General features: G+C 31.7%; 1 protein-coding gene across 4 annotated transcripts in view; it reads left to right on the plus strand.

Annotated features, from left to right (window-relative positions):
* The window catches only part of XRCC4 (X-ray repair cross complementing 4), a 216,112-nt gene that overhangs the window by 125,430 nt on the left and 71,649 nt on the right, over nucleotides 1-19,033 (plus strand). For all 4 annotated transcript variants that reach the window (XM_006913196.3, XM_025047651.1, XM_025047650.1 and 1 more), the window contains one exon: nucleotides 12,480-12,627. In XM_006913196.3, the coding sequence (XP_006913258.1) occupies nucleotides 12,480-12,627 (148 nt within the window). The remainder of the gene's footprint in view (nucleotides 1-12,479; nucleotides 12,628-19,033) is intronic.

Consider the following 19,033-nt stretch of genomic DNA (forward strand, 5'->3'; position numbering starts at 1 on the left):
AGTTACTCTCTGTGTCACTACTCTTTTAAATGCTCCCCGATTAAAGCACATATCTAGGAGAAAATCATATATGATGAGCAAAGAAACACCTGTCTAATTGCTTCTGCTGTTTGCAAATGAACTCTTTTTAAGATGTAGAATATATATGAATTGATAATGACAAATCTGCTGGAAGATTTAAAGCACCCAACACAGAACTTTGGTTCTTTGACTCTGAGGTTACTATTGGTAATTGGCATTTGAATACTTATTAACACTGTTGTGTATGAGATAAATTATCCACCTGTTGAAGCTTTTCAAAAATGTAGATGACAACCCATGACCTGTTGAGTCAGAATAGTTAACAGGTAAGGACTGCGGTTCGACATTTTATAAGTGACAAGGATTATCATAAAATGCATTGCCTGAAGAGATCTACTGCTTTGAAGGCTGGTTTTGATGGTTATAGGAAATGATAAAAAATCTACTACCTAAGGAAATTATGGTTCTTGATAATCTTTTATATTAATGCTACATTGCTGTATAGGAATCTCTTCAGTCAATGTCTTTTTCAAAAATATGTTGTAAAGAACACCAGATCTTTGTATGTTACTAGGTTTTAATAAGGAAATTGGGCACATAGTCTTTAAACAAGTTTAGAAGATACAGCTTCTTATGTTTAAGACCTTCGGAATTTTAAAATAGAGTTGTTTCCCAGTTCATTTATGGGTTCTTTTATGGTGGACTCTTTTGTATATTCTACATACAAAAACAAACAAGGAATATAAAACAAAAAACTTTGGAATTTGCAACTTAAGACTATGTTGATTCTGAGAAAGCTTCCAAGGATGGGGATGCTGGTGGGTGCAAGGGAACACATTGAGATTACTGAATAAAAATCCTTGACATTTTCTCTCTATTAATGCCAACCTAGTTTGGCTACTTCTAACTAATTATTTGACTCTGATCAGTCCTGATAAATCAGGATGGAAATTGAAACATTTCCCTTTTCATGCCTTATTTCTGCTAAATTTGTACTCATCCTTGAAATCATTCTTACATAACACTATAAATACTTTTGCTAAATTATTAGAGTTAGCATCAAAGAAGATATCCAAAAGAATGTAGGTATTCTTTTTATGTTTCTGTTGAATCAGTACCTGAACCAGAAGGTTAAGGAAAACTTTTGTGCTGATTCCACTCTATGAAAATAACATCAGCTTTTACTCAGTTGATGAACTCATTAAATTTACCTTTCCTCAATAATTAAAATTGGTAAAATAAATCCAGTGGCAATTATTTAGATAATGTGTTTAAACTATTTTGCAAGGTCATTCGCAACAATCATAAGACCCATGAGAAAAGTGTTATTGTCTGTTGAATACTCATTCTTGAGGGTTCTTATTTCTTTCACTCTTGTGTTTCTATATTTTCTCTATCAAATTATTTGTTGGTTTTTTTTTTTTGTTATTTTTTCCTATCTGTGGCCTTAGTTAGGCATAACACTTCTCCTATTTTAGAGCATTTATAATCATTAATATTTTATATAAAATTAATTTTTATACAATATATGTATGAATATAGATATAGATCTAACTACATGAACATTAACACAAATACAGACTTTTTTTTCTGCTTTTGTGCTTTCTCAGCTGTGTTATGATAACTTCCCTTGTATAATTGTGTTTCTTGGCTAAGATATCTGGTAACCATTATTTACAAATAATACACTCTTTTGTACAAGGTAATATTCTTCACAAGGGCATTTTATATGCCAACTCTAGTTTAATTTATTAGGCTTTGAATTCAGTATTTCCTTTATAATGAATATTACAGGCTTCTTTTTTTATTTTGGAAGTTAATGTTTATGTTATTTTTGCTTAACTTTGTATTTAACTACAAAAGGTTTACTGTCTTTAAGATTCTAATTTATTTATAAAATCTTCAGTATTTTCTTTGGTGCTATTTTCATTCAATAATACTTCGAGCACTTACAATGTACTGGGCATCATGATGGACCATTTTTCTAAATGTTAGGTTTTTTTGGAGTAATTATAAATATCAAAAGTGTGGGGATACTTACAGCATTACTTCACTGAAGAGATGTTTCTTATATTGGTAGTCTTATCTTTTTAAAAAAAATTTATACAGAATTGTAATGCCTAAAAATTACTAGCCTTTCATAGTAACCGTTTGTCCATTTTAATTTATGATTAAATGTGATGGTAAATATGTCTGTGCAAAAGCTTATTTAATAAATTTCAGGAAGAGTAAATTTATGAGGTCTACTATGCTATGATGTCCCACTTCCCATTTCATGTTTAAATTACCTTGAGAGATTGAAATTTTGACTGTCTAGTAATTTATGAATTATAATGTAGTGGCATCATATATATTTAATTTTCACTTATTTAACTACATTTTCTAGATAAATATAAATTTTACAAAGGGTGGAGAAAATTACATTTTTAAATAGTTCTGCTGATTACTTGTTATTCCACTTAACAAGTCCACAAGTATTAGATGGAATCAAGCCTGAAAAGTTAATACCAATGGGAAAAAATTTATGAACAAGTATGAGTAACTTCAAGAATTGGTGCTAGTAACAAAGGAAAAAAAAAAAAGAAAAGGTAAGCACTATTTAGAAAGCCAAGCAAGTAAGGCAATGAGATCTTCATCCAGGAAAGAAAACAATGAAAAATTAATTGGAAACTTTATAGAAATCTGATTAAGGAAACATCGGAGGAACTGATACATCTTTCACAGAAGATTAAGATGATGACATTAAACTGGAAGAGCTAGCAAGTTAAATCTTTCTATATTGATGATATGTTTAGATTATTGAAAACCTTGAGTAATTTTTTTTCTGAATACAGTTTCTCTATGAAACTATATAGTATGATATTCATTAAATATTTATGCATGAATGTTATTATATAAAGTTATATACACTATGTATTACTATAGTTAATGGTCAACTTAAGGAATTTTCAAGGAATTTTCATTAATTGTGATTGCTATATGCACTGACTTTACAACAAGATTCAACCCCATAGTATCTGCTACTCCCCAGGAGAACCCCAAATTGTTTTTCCGTACTTCATTTTTCTTAGTTGGTGCGCATAACCACTCTTCCACACTGCAGTGATAGGAGTAGTAAAATGGTGCTATGGGGGCACAGAGAAAGGGCATCTAACCAAGACTTCTAAGGCTTTCTGACAGGGTGATATCTTTACTGAAATATATATCTAGGATGGATGAGAGTTAGCGAGTTGAGTTGTAGGTAATAGAACACTATTTCTCAAAGATCACATGTGAAATCTAAGAAGAGAGAGAGAATGGTACATCACACAAAATTCAGTAAGGCTGTAGTAAGTTGTAACAGGAAAAGAAAGATATTGAAGTGCATTAGGGAACTTTACCTTTGTCTTCAAGGCAGTGGAAAAGGACATAACTTGATCAGATTTGCCATTTTAGAAAAATTTTCTTAGATGTTTTGTAGGGGGTGAATTGTAACTGCTTTGGCCATTTTAAACTATAACAATAATCTAGACAAGAGAATATAGAAAGATTGGGTACATAGAATTAGATTTAAGGCATTAAGAATGATTCCCTGTTTGGCTCTTGGGAAGTTCTGGGGATAGTGGCATTATGAAGGCTTTGTCTTGAGACTGCACATTGCTATGACAGCATGCTGAAAATGAGAAGTTAACACATTGCTAACAGTGATTAGCAAGCTTCATAAATATAAGGTCTAATAATGTAAAGAGTATATTCATAGTAAACTAATAAATTTCCTAAATGTTATTATCTGAAATCAATGCTTAAAATAACTTTGCTTATTTGTCTGTTTTTGAGTATTAAGAAAAAAGAATACAAGTTATTTGTTTAAAAAAACTTTAATAGGTTTTTATTGAAAAATAAAAAATTCATAAACAGTATGAAACAGTGTAATATGAAAAAAAGCATGCCAATGTGTGGAAATGAAATTTCAAAACAAAAACTTTCTCATTTGGGTAAGATATTTAACTCATTACTAACTTAAAAGTGCTTCAAGATGGTCTGAAAGTGTATTTAGTTTTTTTTTTTTGTACCAAATTCAGGTAAGATAATGATTTTTACAAAGCATAATAAATTATAGAATCAGGGCATTTTGTCAACTATTTGGTCTAACCCTCCAAACCTAATTTTATAGATTAAAATGAAAACCATTGCAGAATCGTTACATGATTTGCCCATAGTCGTTGAGACAGTTAATAACAGAATCAGGTTTAGGATCCTTCTGATGCATTGCATTAACTCAGTAAACATTATTTTAGTTATTTTATCATTTAACAAATAATTTAAAAGTATCATCTCTGTCACATTTGGTTAGAAAGCGAGTTGGGATGAAGTGTCTAGCACCGCAGACTAGGGCATCTCCTTTTTGAAAATTATTACATAGTTTTCAAGGGGAAAAGCCTCTGAAATTTAGCCTTGTATTTGCCTCTTCATAGAAATAATGCAGACTGGTTAAGTTATATCACATAGGGGAGGGTTTGTGACCTAGCCGAATGATTCTTATACACCCAGTTCACCGTATACACCATTTGATTTTTGCTACTTTTGCCCTATTCTGATTTTGACTTGCTTGTTAAACTAGTCCTAGTTTTAACTCGTTAAACTAGAGTCACTGCAAACAATATGCTGTTAATACATTATTTAAAAAAAACTGAAAGATTCCCTATATCATTTCTTTAAAAAGGTTTTATTTTTCATTTATTTTTGTTTAATTTTTAAATTTAGACTAGTTCAGTGAAATCCTAAGCTCTGTAAAAAGCCTAGGTTTTATTAAAAGTTGACCAAATTCAAAAAGAATGAAAATTTCAAAACCTTTAAATCTCTACGAAGAGAATGCTAAAAAAGTCTTAAGTTGACAGAAGACCATACCGGACTCTTGTACAACAATGAAAGCTTTGTGCTGGCTTCAAACATTTCATGACATAGGTCACAGGCAGAGGCAGGCCCCTTTATAAAGCTGGTGAAAGCTGAAAAATTGTAGATTTGTTTTCTGAAAACTTATGAACCATTTAAACTGCTTTCCAATGTTTGTTATTTTTAACTGCAAAATGATATATATTGAAGGCTATAATGTACTTTCATAAACTGCTCTTCTCTACTTATATTTTTTATTTGCTTAATGTTAACTAGACTGGCAGAAGCAGGCATAGCTGATCAATAGTGCAGTACTTTACATAGATTCAAAATAATTTTTAAGAAGTTATTTTTTCACTCTATTAGTATTTAAGAATTGATAGCAATCAATCAGTTCATATTTATTGAGGAAATACTATGAGTTAGAGATTATACTAGTTTGTCTTATGATGATAACAGTGGATATAGGACAAACTCATCCCTGCCTTCATGGACCTTATAAATATTCAATACATTATTACAAGAGTGATGAAATCACTGAGGATGTTGTGGGGCCATATAAAGAACTATTGAAAAAGGTGATTATATAGTTTCAATTCAGATATGCTGTTTGAGAGCACTCTGAAACATCCTTAAAAAACTTTGAAACTTAGTCTTTTTTTGTCACTTTGCTCAGGGTAATCTACTTCAGAGCCATCTAATACTGACTATTATGCTTTCAAAAGAAATATCCATACAAAAAGAAAAACAATGTAAGAAATCAAGTTATAGTTAGTGTTTGATAATGGAAAAGAAAAACTGAAGTTTCACAGATTAATTTGGAAGAAATAGTAAGATGCTGGAAAGCTGTGCCTACCTCAGAACTTCCAAATTAGTTCCTTTATAATTGTTTGCTTTACTTATAACTTTCTTGCAAATAGTTGGGTCCTGCCCTACTCAGATATAAATTTTTCGAATACACGGTGGTGATATCTTCTGGATAGTGCTTCACACATAGAATATACTCAATAAATATTTGTTGAATAAATGAAAGAATGAATTCTTAAGATTTAAAGAACTAGTTCATTTGATATTAATTTTTTTAATTAAAAAATAAGATTGCTTTATAGGTTTGAACAATATTCAATATATTCAACTTTATTTTTTCTTTTCTTTTTTTTAATGCTGTGAATACATCTGGAGTCTGTACTTTATCTTTGGTGGCCCACCCAGCCTCTGACATTGAGAGTATTGGATTTCCAATGATGACCTCTTAGGTTACCCCAGTGTCAGTGGATATTTGTCATTAAGTCTGACTTTCAGCTGTGCTGGCTAAAAGAGGAGCCTGACTTTTAAAAAAGTATACCAACATGTATAAGCGCGCATATGTGCGTGCGCACGCACGCGCGCACACACACATTTTTAATTGTTTAGTGCGATGTTAATTATTGTTTTGTTTGGTGATTACTGATTAATAGGTTAGACCATTGACCTTTGTGTAAGATGGTCATCAGTTGTTCAGATTAGATTGTGAAAACTGGATAGCAACTGATTACAGATTTGAAAAGCGGCTATTTGATGAATGGTGAGAGAAAATAATGTTTGCTTGTTTGGTCAGATTAGAAATTTACTGCCTTAAGATAGGTCACTTTAAGATACTACTTATTGAAGTATGGTGTGATCAACGTTATCTCAGCTTCTTTTTTGCTTATCTTTATACCTGTCAGTAAGACAAACTACAGAGACAAGAGAGTCCAAGTCATTGGTTGGTTATTTTCTCTGGTGAAAGAAATAGGTTTTAATGAAGTTTCAGATTTACTTACATTTGCCTACTTAAGGTTTGGATTTTGTTTTTTCCCCTCAATATTTTATATTTTATAAAATAAAACAAAATGATTTATTGATTGCAAACATTTAACAAATATTTATGAAATGGATAAAATAGAAAAAAGCAGCCATAGCAGTTTGGCTACTCTATATTCATAAGAGATGATAGTTCTCTGACAACTGGGTTATTGTGAATTTGGAAAGCCATGAATTTATCTTACTTTATTATTATTTTTTGTCTCTAAGAAGTTATAGAAGAAAGCCTGAAAGTTCTTCAGATTCATTTAAATGAATCTCAGTTCGATCTTTTGTATCACATATACATTATATTAATAATACTTAAATGCTGATATCAATACTTCTGACATGACTTATAAAAAATTTATTTTATCTCATTTAATCATGTCAACAATCATGGTTAACATACAGTTCTTACTTGAGGAACTTAAGAGATTCTGTAATATTGTCCAAGGTAAATGGCAGAGTTAGAGACCCAAGCCCAATTTTCTGATTCAGCTTTTCTATATACCTCATCTAGAGTTTCAAAGTAAATAAATTTTGATTTAAAAATTAAGACACATTTGAAAATAAGAAATGATGTACAACACTATTGGGTAATATGTTAGGCAAAGTATAAGGCATGGCTTCTAGCTATAGGGTGTTTATAATCTAATTGGAAAAATGGGAACTATACGTAAAAAGAGAATAACAGTACAAGATAGTATGTATAAAATGAGTGAGTCAAACTGTAAGCCCCATAGAGAAAGAAGAGATTGCTGAGGATTGGAACTACTCAGGATGACTGCAATGGGCTGTGCTGGAAGGGAGCACATAATTGAGCCAGCATAGGATTGGAGGACATTTTAGAGAGAAAGTAAGGAACGAACAGGAATTTGTAAGAACCCTGGAGCCCTTGGAGTAGTTTACATACTATGGTAAAAGATTTGTGGGAAGTGTGGGCAGAGAGGCAGGTGAGGGTCACATCGTAGAGGGATTTGAATTCAGGGCTAGGATCTTAGGATTTATTTTTTTATGGGCCATGGGAACCACTGAAAGTTTTTTTGTTTGGACATAGCTTATTGCAAACAGTACATATTTCTTTATGGTCAAGGGACCCGAAGTTCAGAGCTTCTTTTAATCAATAATTTAATCTAAGAGCTAAGTAGCCGTTGCCATCAATAACATGCCTCAGGACATTAATATTTTGTTTTGGGCAGGGGCTGTATATAGGTGTGTATGTTTGGGGTGGTGGTGGGGTGAAGGGTGGCACTCTCCATTAGAGTTTTATAGTATCTGTGTGTGAAGCTATGTATCATATGAAGAGGAAACAAAACCCATAGAAAAGGATAATAATAATTAGTCCCTGATAAAACAAACATAAACCTGAAAAATGTTTTTTAAAATACTGAGATTTAAGGGTTTAATGGTTAGAGACTTAAATTTAGCACATAGTTTAACTCATGGGATTTATGTAGATTTCTGGCAGTTTAGCCAACAGTTTCATTTCCTTTTGACATTAAAAGTACCCAGGAAGCCAACATTTCTGCCCCTGTCATGTCTGAACTACTGCTGCCAAGCTCCTGTAGTTCTTCTGTCAGATGAGAAGAAGTGTGGCCTTCTGTGGAGCCACCTTTCAGAATAACAAGGCTTGTGTAAAGATTCCCCATTTTTTAGATTCAGTGAACCTAATGGGAACTTGCAATTTATTCCACAGCTCTGCCAATAAGTATTTCAGCTGTAGTAAGTTAATTTGCAATAGTTTTTTTCCTTTCTTTAAAAAAAAAAAAAAAAAATTCCTGGAAATGGCGAATGACACATTGTCATGACAGAGACTAATGATAATATTAAAAACTGAGAATTCTGGAGATGGAATCTCAGAACAAAATTCCCCAATCAAGATCAAATTTATACTTTCCTGCCTGGATTTAAAAGCTTGTAGATTTATTTAGCATATCTCTGTCTCCTTTTTCCTTTCCTTTCCCTGATGCCCATACTTATCCAGTCATTTCCTGCATCTTTCTCTCTCATGAACACTATTTTGACAAGGCCACACTCCTTCTCATTGCCTTTTGAACATGTTTTGTTCTTTTCCAACTCTATTCAGGCTCTTCCTCATAACGAAAATGAGTGTTTATAACCTAGTAAACTTAATATGAATTGATTTTTTCTTTTAAAAATGGGATGCAAAACTTGAAAGTGAAAGCTTTAATTGTTGCCCTTAAAATATGTAAGATTGTTAATAATATAGACGTTTTGGAAGTCTGATTTTTGACTTCCTGTAGATATAGGTCAGATCCATTCTGTTGTATATAAAACAGCTTTGCTTGTTTGGATCCCCAGAATCATTGTTCAAGGGATCCAAAGTCATATTAGAAATAAAGTGTACAACATTGAGACCAAATGGAATGAGAAAACCAAGCACAAGTAGAGGATACAGGTAGGATGGGTTGAAATTTTGAGGACTGCTTGAAATGAGCAATCTAATACTTAGGTACCAGCTATTAAAGTAGCACCTCTCTTTCTTGGTTTCTGGCATTGCAGGGGTAGGATAGAAAAGATAGGATGGAACATTTTCCCTTTTATTAAAGGCTATATAAATGTTAAACAAAATTTCATTTTAAATAAATATATAAATTAAGAGGCTATATTACAATACAATTTGCTATTACATGTATGCTAGCCCTTATTCCTCATGGCAGTGGCTACACTGGAATTGTCAAGAGAAAGGAATAAAAATAGTACAGTGAACTGACCTGAAACACTTGGTTATACACGACTCTTGGTTCTTTGTGGTAAATAATGGTAGATATCAAGAAATTTGAAATGTGAGAATAATAATAATAAATTGTCAGGTTAAGTTTTCCCACACATATAGATAATCATCAACTAAATATTTACTAACAAGTAAGCACAAAATAATTCATGAATGTGTCCTGTAAGCTTGAAGAAATTCCAGCTGTCCCATTCACTCCCTCACACAAAATGTTCACTTTGGAAAAATATAAAGATTCCTGCAACAGGAATGATGGTTATTCCTGGCATCAGGCAACCACGGTTATCAAGTGTTCACAACTGGATGTAGAACTACTTAAAGGTTTAGCACAGGGCATCATCTCTAAGAGTAAACAGACCTCAATGGATTCTTATACCCTATTCATAAAATGGTGGAGAGTATCTCTAAACTATTTTAGGCAATCTATATATCTCAAATGCCTTTAATTTCACTCACAAGAGCCCATATGCAATATTCATCATGCTTGTTTTCCTGACTTGTGTTTCCCAAGAGATATACACGTTTTTGTCATTCAGTGTGTTAATTAGTAAATCATCAGTTATTGGTTGAGATACAGGTCACAAAAGTGCCTCTAGTAACCTTTTCAAGAATGTGGAATTTATTATTAGAGTCCCAAAAAACCTTTCCTGGTCTCTGCATTCTTGAATAGATGCTAGCAATACCTGGGTTATAGCTCACTCTGACTAACATATACATTTAAATGCATTGATTTTTAAAGTAAATTCTAGATGTCATAACAAATAACTATAACACTATAAAACATACTTTTGGGTACCAGTGTATAAGCCATTATATGGAGTTTTGAAATGAATGGCAGAACTTTTTGGTAACTGTAATTTTAAACATGTTACTGTACATTTTAATTTAACTTAATGTTCTTTTCCCAGATGTCCAACATGTCACTAAATGCAATATTTCTTCATTTTTAAAATCTATCTGCAGTTGAAACATCCTCTAACTATGACACTTTTGCTAGTTTTGTTCATAGACAAGCCTGTGTTTTGTCGATTGCTAGTGTGATTTAGTAAACAAACCCTAGGTGAGAGCAGACTGGGTAAGAAATCAGGAAACCAGAATTATCTTCCTCAGTCACCTCATAACTTAATAAGTCATTCAGTTTGAATGTGTTCAGAGAAACACCCTTTTTTATTTACCCTTCTCTACTCCCAGTACATTTTTAGGAGATAATAAAATAATGTACATGAAATATAATAGGACCTATATGTTCTAATAAGTTAAACAGCTTTGGAAAGTAAAATATGCTTTTATGGGAATTCAATTAACATTTGATCAAGGAATAATTTACCCACTTGGGAGAAACATCTTTAAATTGTTATATGATAAAATGTAAAAGCAAGGACTGTATGATCTGGGCAAGTTATTTAAGTAACTTGGTTTCCTCAAGTCTTGGTTTCCTCATAACTAAAATGAAGAGAGTGATAGTAAGCACTTCACAAGGTTAAAGATTAATTAGATAATAGACGTAAAACCCATAGCAATGTGTCCAGCACATATGTTTTTAAAAATGATATTGAATGGTATTGATTTTAAGAAACAAAATCAAAGGAAGTGTTTGAAGAAAATGATCAACAGTGCCCAGGTGATTACAGGTCTCTCTGAGAAGCATGAGTGAGAACTCAAAGTACAGTGTTGTTTTTTTCCTAGAATGTGATATATGTGTGCCTGAAAAACCACTCATTCTGCAGAGTTGCATGCAAAAAATAATAGAGCTTATGGGAAATAAGTTAAGATTTTAGCAGACCACACAAAATCTATTCAGCTTTAGGTGGTTGTTAGTTCTCCAATTACAATCCTAATAAAAACATTAACTCCATTAACTCTAGCAACATTTGTACCCAGCATCACAGTCAGCTAACCCTTTTCATCACAATTCCTCTTAAATGGAGGAGATGGGAGTTATTGAATGTTTTTGATTCCAGTGGTTTCATCAAAATTAAATACCTGGTTCAAGATACAGGGAGAAATGTCACCACAGCTTGTTCAGCTGTAATTGCAGCTTTAGGAGAGATCTTAACTCTTGAAAAGGGTAAGGTTCTTGGCTTCACTAAACCAGCCCCTAGTTTTGCTAAAGGAATAGACTTATACAGAATTTTTAGCCACTCATCTCCATTTTTTAGGCCTTTATTCATTGCTAAGGCTTTCTCTTTAATTTTGATGAAAGCTTGTCCCTGATCACTTTAAACTATTAGCATGCTAGGAAAAAATCATATGAACCAGAAGGACATCCACAGTCCAAATTATATTGATATTGTAAAGGTGCTGTTTTATTTTATAAAAATATGTATTGTAGGAGAATATACTGTGTATTGGATGAAAGAATTCTGAACTCCCCTAAATCTCTTTGGAACAAAGTTGTTTATAGAGAATAAAGGAATATAAATCAAGAATGTTTCTATTGTTGCTTCTGTTTCATGTGTATCAAACACTTTTAGGGATAATTTAATGGTTTTGCCACATCAAAGATATCTGTTAGCCTTTTCTTACATTTTGCTTGTGCTCATTCCTCACAGTTGGCCAAAAGTCTGAAATGATCTCTTAATCACTAGCAGAAATTCTCATTCTTGCTAATAACTACTGTTTAGAATAAATTTAATTTATATTATTCCTTTAGCAATATTTTTTCCTCCAGATACCTTTTAGAAGCACCTCTAAGGCACTTCTATCTAGTTCTAGCACTGAGAGATCAACTGTACCTGTAAAGCATTTGGGAAGATTGCTGCCCAAGATAGGCAAAGACTATTTTGGTCAAATTATTCAATGTGTACAATGTACTTTATGTTTTATATTAGTATCAGAGTGTTACACTTTCTAAATGGCTCTTTACCAAATCTGCCTTAATTTTTAAAAATAGTTTTGATGTTTTAATTGTCACTTTATACCAGTACTAAAGCAGCAAGTTGATACTTTACTCACAAATTATATGCCTAATTTTGTTGGATCATATTTTTATGTCATTTTATTTTAGATACTTTAAGAAGAGATGATTTCATTATTTCAAGTCCTGATGTCACTGATATAGCACCAACTAGAAAGAGGAGGCAGCGGATGCAAAAAAATCTTGGGACAGAACCTAAAATGGCTTCTCAGGAACATAAGCTCCAAGAAAAGGAAAAGTAAGTTATTTTATGCTTTGCCAAATAGTGAGATGACATAAGAAAAATCTAATATATAACCTTAATTTTTTTTATTTCTGAATTTAAGGCTATTTTTAAAGAACAAATATGATTTTGGAAATTGTAACATGTTTAAATCTATATATTTTCCCTGATATTCAGTTAATAATTCCTATTAATATTTAAAACAGAAGTGCTAAAAATATAAGTCAATTTTTTTCTTGTGGTTTTTACAAGTTAATTAAGAATGGCATGTAGAATACTAAAAATATTAGAATCCAACTTGTGTTTAGTAAAATATTTCAATCTAATTTACTGCTTTAAAGAGACCCATATAGCATTCAAATTGAGCACTTGATTTGGTTATGCTTGGGATTTTTTTGATGTGAAATGTCTTTTTCTAGTCATCTATTTATTTCTATTATATTTTAGACTTACATACTTTACTTTTACAGTTCACTTTTTAGTTCAGACTACCCTCCCTTTGATCCGCATCCCAGTTTAGTCATAACGAGTTGAGAAGTTGGGATAATAAACATTTCATTGCAGCAAAACAATCAGCATTCATAAGGAATAGTACCAGTTAAATCAAAAACAACTGTGCAAATCATTTGTATATTTGGGTATATTTGTACGCCTGAGAATTTATTTCTTTTTCTTGAAACTTTTTATTAATTTGGCAAATAGTTACTGAACAGTAGCCATATGACAGATGATATGCCAGACCATTGATTTCAAAGTGTGGAATAAGGATCCCTGGGGGTTCCCAAAGCTTTCTGGTGATTCACAGGTTAGCCCTTCTTCAGTTCCATCCCTGTGTGAGGCCAGATTTTCTTCATATATTTCAATTAAAATATGTCACATGTGATTGGATGCAGAAGCTAATGACAATCTAACAGATTTGCAAAAGTATAAAACATTGCCCTCACAAGATTTTTTCCATTGGGAAATGTAATGATTTCACAAGAAGAATACATTATTCATGTTACATACTGAGTTTATTTTTATTTTTAAATGAATTAATAAAGATTTTTAAATTTTCTCATTTTTAATTTTGAATATGACAGATATAGTCCATATAAACAAAAATGCTTGAGGTCCTCAAACACTTTAAAGGAGTCCTGCGAGCAAAAAGTTTTAGAATTCTATTATAGACAATGGGATTGCCAAGACAGGCACATATAATACATGCCTTCAGGAAACAGCCTGACAGGAGGGAGTTTTGGAGTTTCTTGCATAAAAATAAGAATTGTAGGTTTCTCCTCAGCATAAAGCTTCCCATTGGTCCCAATGAGGATTCCTCAAGGCAGTGGGAAAAGGGTAGGTAGTTCACAGAATATTTTCCCAAACCAACAAGCCAAAGGCAAAAATATTGAGAAATGCTTTTCTTAGTAGTTTTGTTTTAATGTTCTCTCTTTCATAGTCTTTTTTTTTTTTTTTTTAACTGAAGTCCAAAGACTAAAAGAGTCTCAGAGAAACAGCAAAGTAAGCTCTCTTCTGAGAGTGGAAAGGAAGCATAGGATTTATTGTTTGAAGACCTGGGTACTGTTCAAAAAGTTAAAACTTGTAGATAAGCAAAAAGATTACTGTAGGTCTCTTCAAAGTTGTACTTAGAGGACTGAGGACTGTATGACTGGGTCACCTAAGGATCATCTGCTCTTCTAGGTCAGGGGAGTTGGCAAATTATGTCCTGTGAGTCGAATCTACTTACTTCACATAAATAAAGTTTTATGGGAACATAGGCATGTTCATCATTACTTACTGCCTTTAGCTACTTTCATGCTACAACAGCAAAATTGAATAGTCATGAGAGAGACCAAATGGCCTATAATACCTGAAATATTTGCTGTTTGGCTTTATACTTTTTTTGACACTTGCTCCAGGAGAGGTAACTTTGACTTAGTACTTATCGATCAGGACCCAGTCCCTCTAAACTCACAGAAGATTGATAAGTTGCAGAGAATTTCTCTTGGGTAGAAAAGACAACTCTAAAACATGGTTTTCTTGCCTTGTAGGGTATTATCTAGTTTGGAATCTATCTCTGTAGTCTTTCTACAGCATTCTTTTTTTCCACTGTGTGTTTCAGTTGCTCATGTATTTTGAAGCAACTTTGTCTTTTCGTTGTTCCCCTTGTTAATGAGTTTAAATCTTGTTAAACCTTGGACATGTGCTCACAATAAAGAAAAAAGAAAGAATCTTAGAGTTAACAGTGGAATTGTTAACTCCACTGTTGGGTTTTTATTTTCTCCATAATTGGCCTGATCTACTAGTACTTGAAAATGCCATCTGTATACTATGGTGGGTCCCTTATGTCTTCGGCCAATATATTTGAAAACCCAGTGTGTGCTAAACTCTACTGGTTTGTGTTTATCATGTAAATTTATTCATTAGCTCATAATCCCCTGGCTTCATAGAATTCAAAGTATTCTATGATCTCTTAAATAATGAACCAAAAATGTTTCCAATTTGCAAACATTAGAGTAAATGAACCATTCCTATAGATTAATCTGGGAAAAATAAAATTATAAACAGTATGAAATATTCAGAAAACTGTACTTCATGCAGTCAAATTGTAAGCAAACGAGTAATGAGTATTAGTTATGTGTCAGTTATAGTACTGGGTGCTGAGGATTCAGGAGAGTAGAAAGTAGACATAGCCCCTGTCCTCATGGAACTTTTGGACTAATTGTTTTGTGTGCTAAAGATTTCAGGGTCTGGAGGAAGAATAAAATATATTGGTTTTATCCTGGAGAGCTCAATCTTAGTTCTTTGTGCTCTATGAGGTTTTGAGGTTGCCAACATTTTCTGAATACATATATTGCTTAAACCAGTTTTTGATATGCATGGTACAGAGATTAAAGAAGTTTAGATCTGAATCAAAGACTAAAGGCTTTTTAGTATAGGCAATGTGTTTATTTCTACCAACATATATGCAATTAATGTTGTGTTCCTTTTCCATGTTTAGATGATCATGCCAATATTTATTTTGTATACTTTCACTACTTTAAAAGTTGATATAAACCATATTAACTTTTTGAATTGTTTGCTAATTATTATCATTGTGGACTTTTATTTCAAGTACTGATGATTAAAATCTTATTTTATGTTTTTAAATTCAAACTACTACCTATTTCATACGTTCCTAAACACCTTTTTACTCTGATAACTTATCAACAACATGTACAACAGTTAGGTTAACATACTCTAACTGTAGCCTTCCAAACAAATACAGATATGGGTAGTTTGCTGCTTAGGGGTGAAAAGATATTGACCCCTAACTCTAAACTTCACAATTCCCTATGCCCTTCTTTAAGAAATTCTATGCTTTCTAGTTCCTTCAGATATTCCCACTGGGCATCGTCTATATTTTTTTCTTTGACTTCTCTTTGCTTTTTCAGCTCTACATTTCAAGAACAAACAAAGTAGGGGAATGAATGATGGTACTATGGTTTAACTTTTTTTATGTCTACCAGATTTTGTGCAAGTTATTTCATCTTTCTAGGACTTAGTTTTCTTATCTGTGTAATGAAATGATTGAACTAAATAATCTGTAAAATCTCTCCCAATATCTATAATTCTGTTATTCTTTGAACAATTCACCACTTTCAAAACATAAGCATGATTTAGCAATAAATTACTTATACATTAACTATTAGCAATTAAAATTCATGAAAAAATATAAGATTAAAAAATATAAGATGTCCATGGATGAGAAATTTATTTATCTTTTAAATTTTTGTATTTATAAGTATTTCACAATGTAAACTTTTTAGTACATTTCCTAAATGCAGTGGGTTATTTTGTACTCTTAAAAAAACTAAATACTGATTTATGCTAATCTATATGTATATACTAATCTATAATAATACTAATCCAAAACAAAATTGTGGTAATTTTTAAATTTATTTAAACATTTATTATGATACTGTCATTAGTACAATGATAAGGAATAAGTAGAAAAGAGATACAAAGATAAATAAGGTTTATGATAAATCCTTTATATGAGATCTCTCATTTAAATTTCATACAAACCCTACAAGGGAGGTATTAATTTCCCCTTCTTATAGATGAAAAGCAACTAAGGCTAGAAAGATAGTTATTTTTCTAAAGTGGCATTGTTAGTGTTTTATTTTAAAGCCTGTATTTGGTCCACTTATGGAGCTTATAATCTATTGAGAGACAGAGATGTACACAGATAATTTTGCGATTGCAAGAACAGAGTGAAGGAAATACACTAGCTTTAAGGTTCTAAATTGGAAAATTTGGAATTATGTTTCAAATTTTTAAAATTTCTCTCAAAGGTCAGTTGGAATGGTTTTAGGGCATTTTATTTGAATCAGAGACCCACTTTTATCAATATTCGAGAGATATGCATGGAACTAATTGATGCAATCTTCAGTTCCATTTCATCAGCATGTCAATATTTGAAAGTCATTTAATTTGTGTTCATGGTTAAAAAGTAGAATAGCCAAGTTCCTTCTGAGTTAATGGATGGCGTTATGAAGTAATAATTGTAATTTAGCTGCATTTGATAAAAATTACATTTTTTTTTCAGCTTAGAAAAACTAAATACTGATTTATGCTAATCTATATTTATATACTAATAGAGAATTAAATCAGCTTAGAGAATTAAATCAATTTGTAAATAAACTTTCAAAATTTCTGGGCAAACTATAACATCAAACATAATAGAAAACTTAGTAGTAAAGTTATCTGTACCAAAAAAAGTACTAAATAGAATACAAAATAGTTTTAACCAGAAAATGTGTCTGAAAACTACCATGGAAATGTTTACCATATTCTCTAAAATACTGTTAAAGTATATTTATGTCATATTAATGATGGAGAAGTGAAGTCAAGCCCTAAGTGTATTTGCTTTTTCTAAAAAGTATTCCTAACATTTGAGGAATTAAGGTTAAACAAAATAGTGAAACAACATGATAATTCAAGTCTGTCTAATTTCTTCCACTGACCCTTTCTTTTAGCTCCATTCTATGTTTTAACATGGTGGAAAAACAACAGGTTTTCCCTTAGACGAATGTAAAGAACAAGATAGAGCAATGGTGACTTCTCAAAGTGTCTGGGCTTTCAAACACCATTTAATGAGTGGATAGCCACATGATTAGTGAACAACTACATACCCCACTCATACAGGAAAATTTACCACATTAATTTGTCAATGTAAAAGATATAATGGAGATAATTTCTCAACAGATTGTCAAATGTAATCATGTGGCAGTCTGATTTATACAGTAAAATTCCATCCTTATATGAAAATAATTATTGTTTAGCCATATAAGAAAATTAAGAAAATATTTTTTAAAAATAGGAAGCTAAAAGGTGTATTTGTAACGGCCACAGTTTTTATAATTAAATAGTCCAGTGTGTTTTGGAATTTCAAAAGAATGTATCACTCCAAATGTCTTAAAAATATTTGTAACCCAAAACAAATGTAATATTCTAAGTCCCTAAATTTACTCTAAAAAATAATGATACCATCTTAAGTAGAAGCTATTTACTATGGAAATAATTGACCCAGCTCTGTTAAATAATGTCAAAAACTTTATTGTACAAAGATTCATGGCGTTTAGGTACCTTATCCAAAGTCATACGGTTAGTGAGCGATTTTAAATAATTATTCAGTGGGTTAATCAAAGAGAATAAGAGACTATCTTAACATGGATGAGTATTTCAACTCAATGAATTTACCCATAAAAACAGTTTAATTATTATTGTATTATTACTGTTATCTTACCAAATTAAACTCTTAGTTTAGCATTAACCAGTCACTACTGTTTATGAAGCTATTTGACTACATGGTTTTTCCTTTTCCTTTACTGTACTAAAGAAGGTAATTGCCTGCTTATAAACCTGTACTATGTGATAAAAGTAAACAAAATATTAGGATGAAATGAAATATTGTCCTAAGCGTATGCTCTAAGGACATTCAATAGCAGTAACTCTTAGATGACCATTATCAGGAGTTTTCAAAATTCTGAGTATTTAAAGAATTTTGTATGTGAACAAACATTCTACCATATTCATTTTTAGCTATGTTTAATTAGAAAAGAGTAACTGAGAATGAATATGTTACAAAATTTTTTATACTTAGTGGTAAAGAAAAATTGAACAGAAAATGTGAGTTTATAGTTCACACTACCATGGCATAGTAAACATTGTATCACATTAAATTTATATGGGAAGCCTGACTTTGTTATTTCTTTTCAATTCTAAGCATATGCTAGATTTCAAACATTTTTGTCAGTCCCTCACAGTGTTATTTCCTCTGTATACTCTGCAATAGCTTCTCAATAGAGTTTGCATTCATTGTGTGACTACCACATGATTTTACATTGAATAAGGAAATGCACAGTAGATACTGTTGTTTCTTGGGAACAAAAAAATC

This window comes from Pteropus alecto, unplaced genomic scaffold, assembly GCF_000325575.1.
Source record: "Pteropus alecto unplaced genomic scaffold, ASM32557v1 scaffold20, whole genome shotgun sequence".
Lineage (NCBI taxonomy): Eukaryota > Metazoa > Chordata > Mammalia > Chiroptera > Pteropodidae > Pteropus > Pteropus alecto.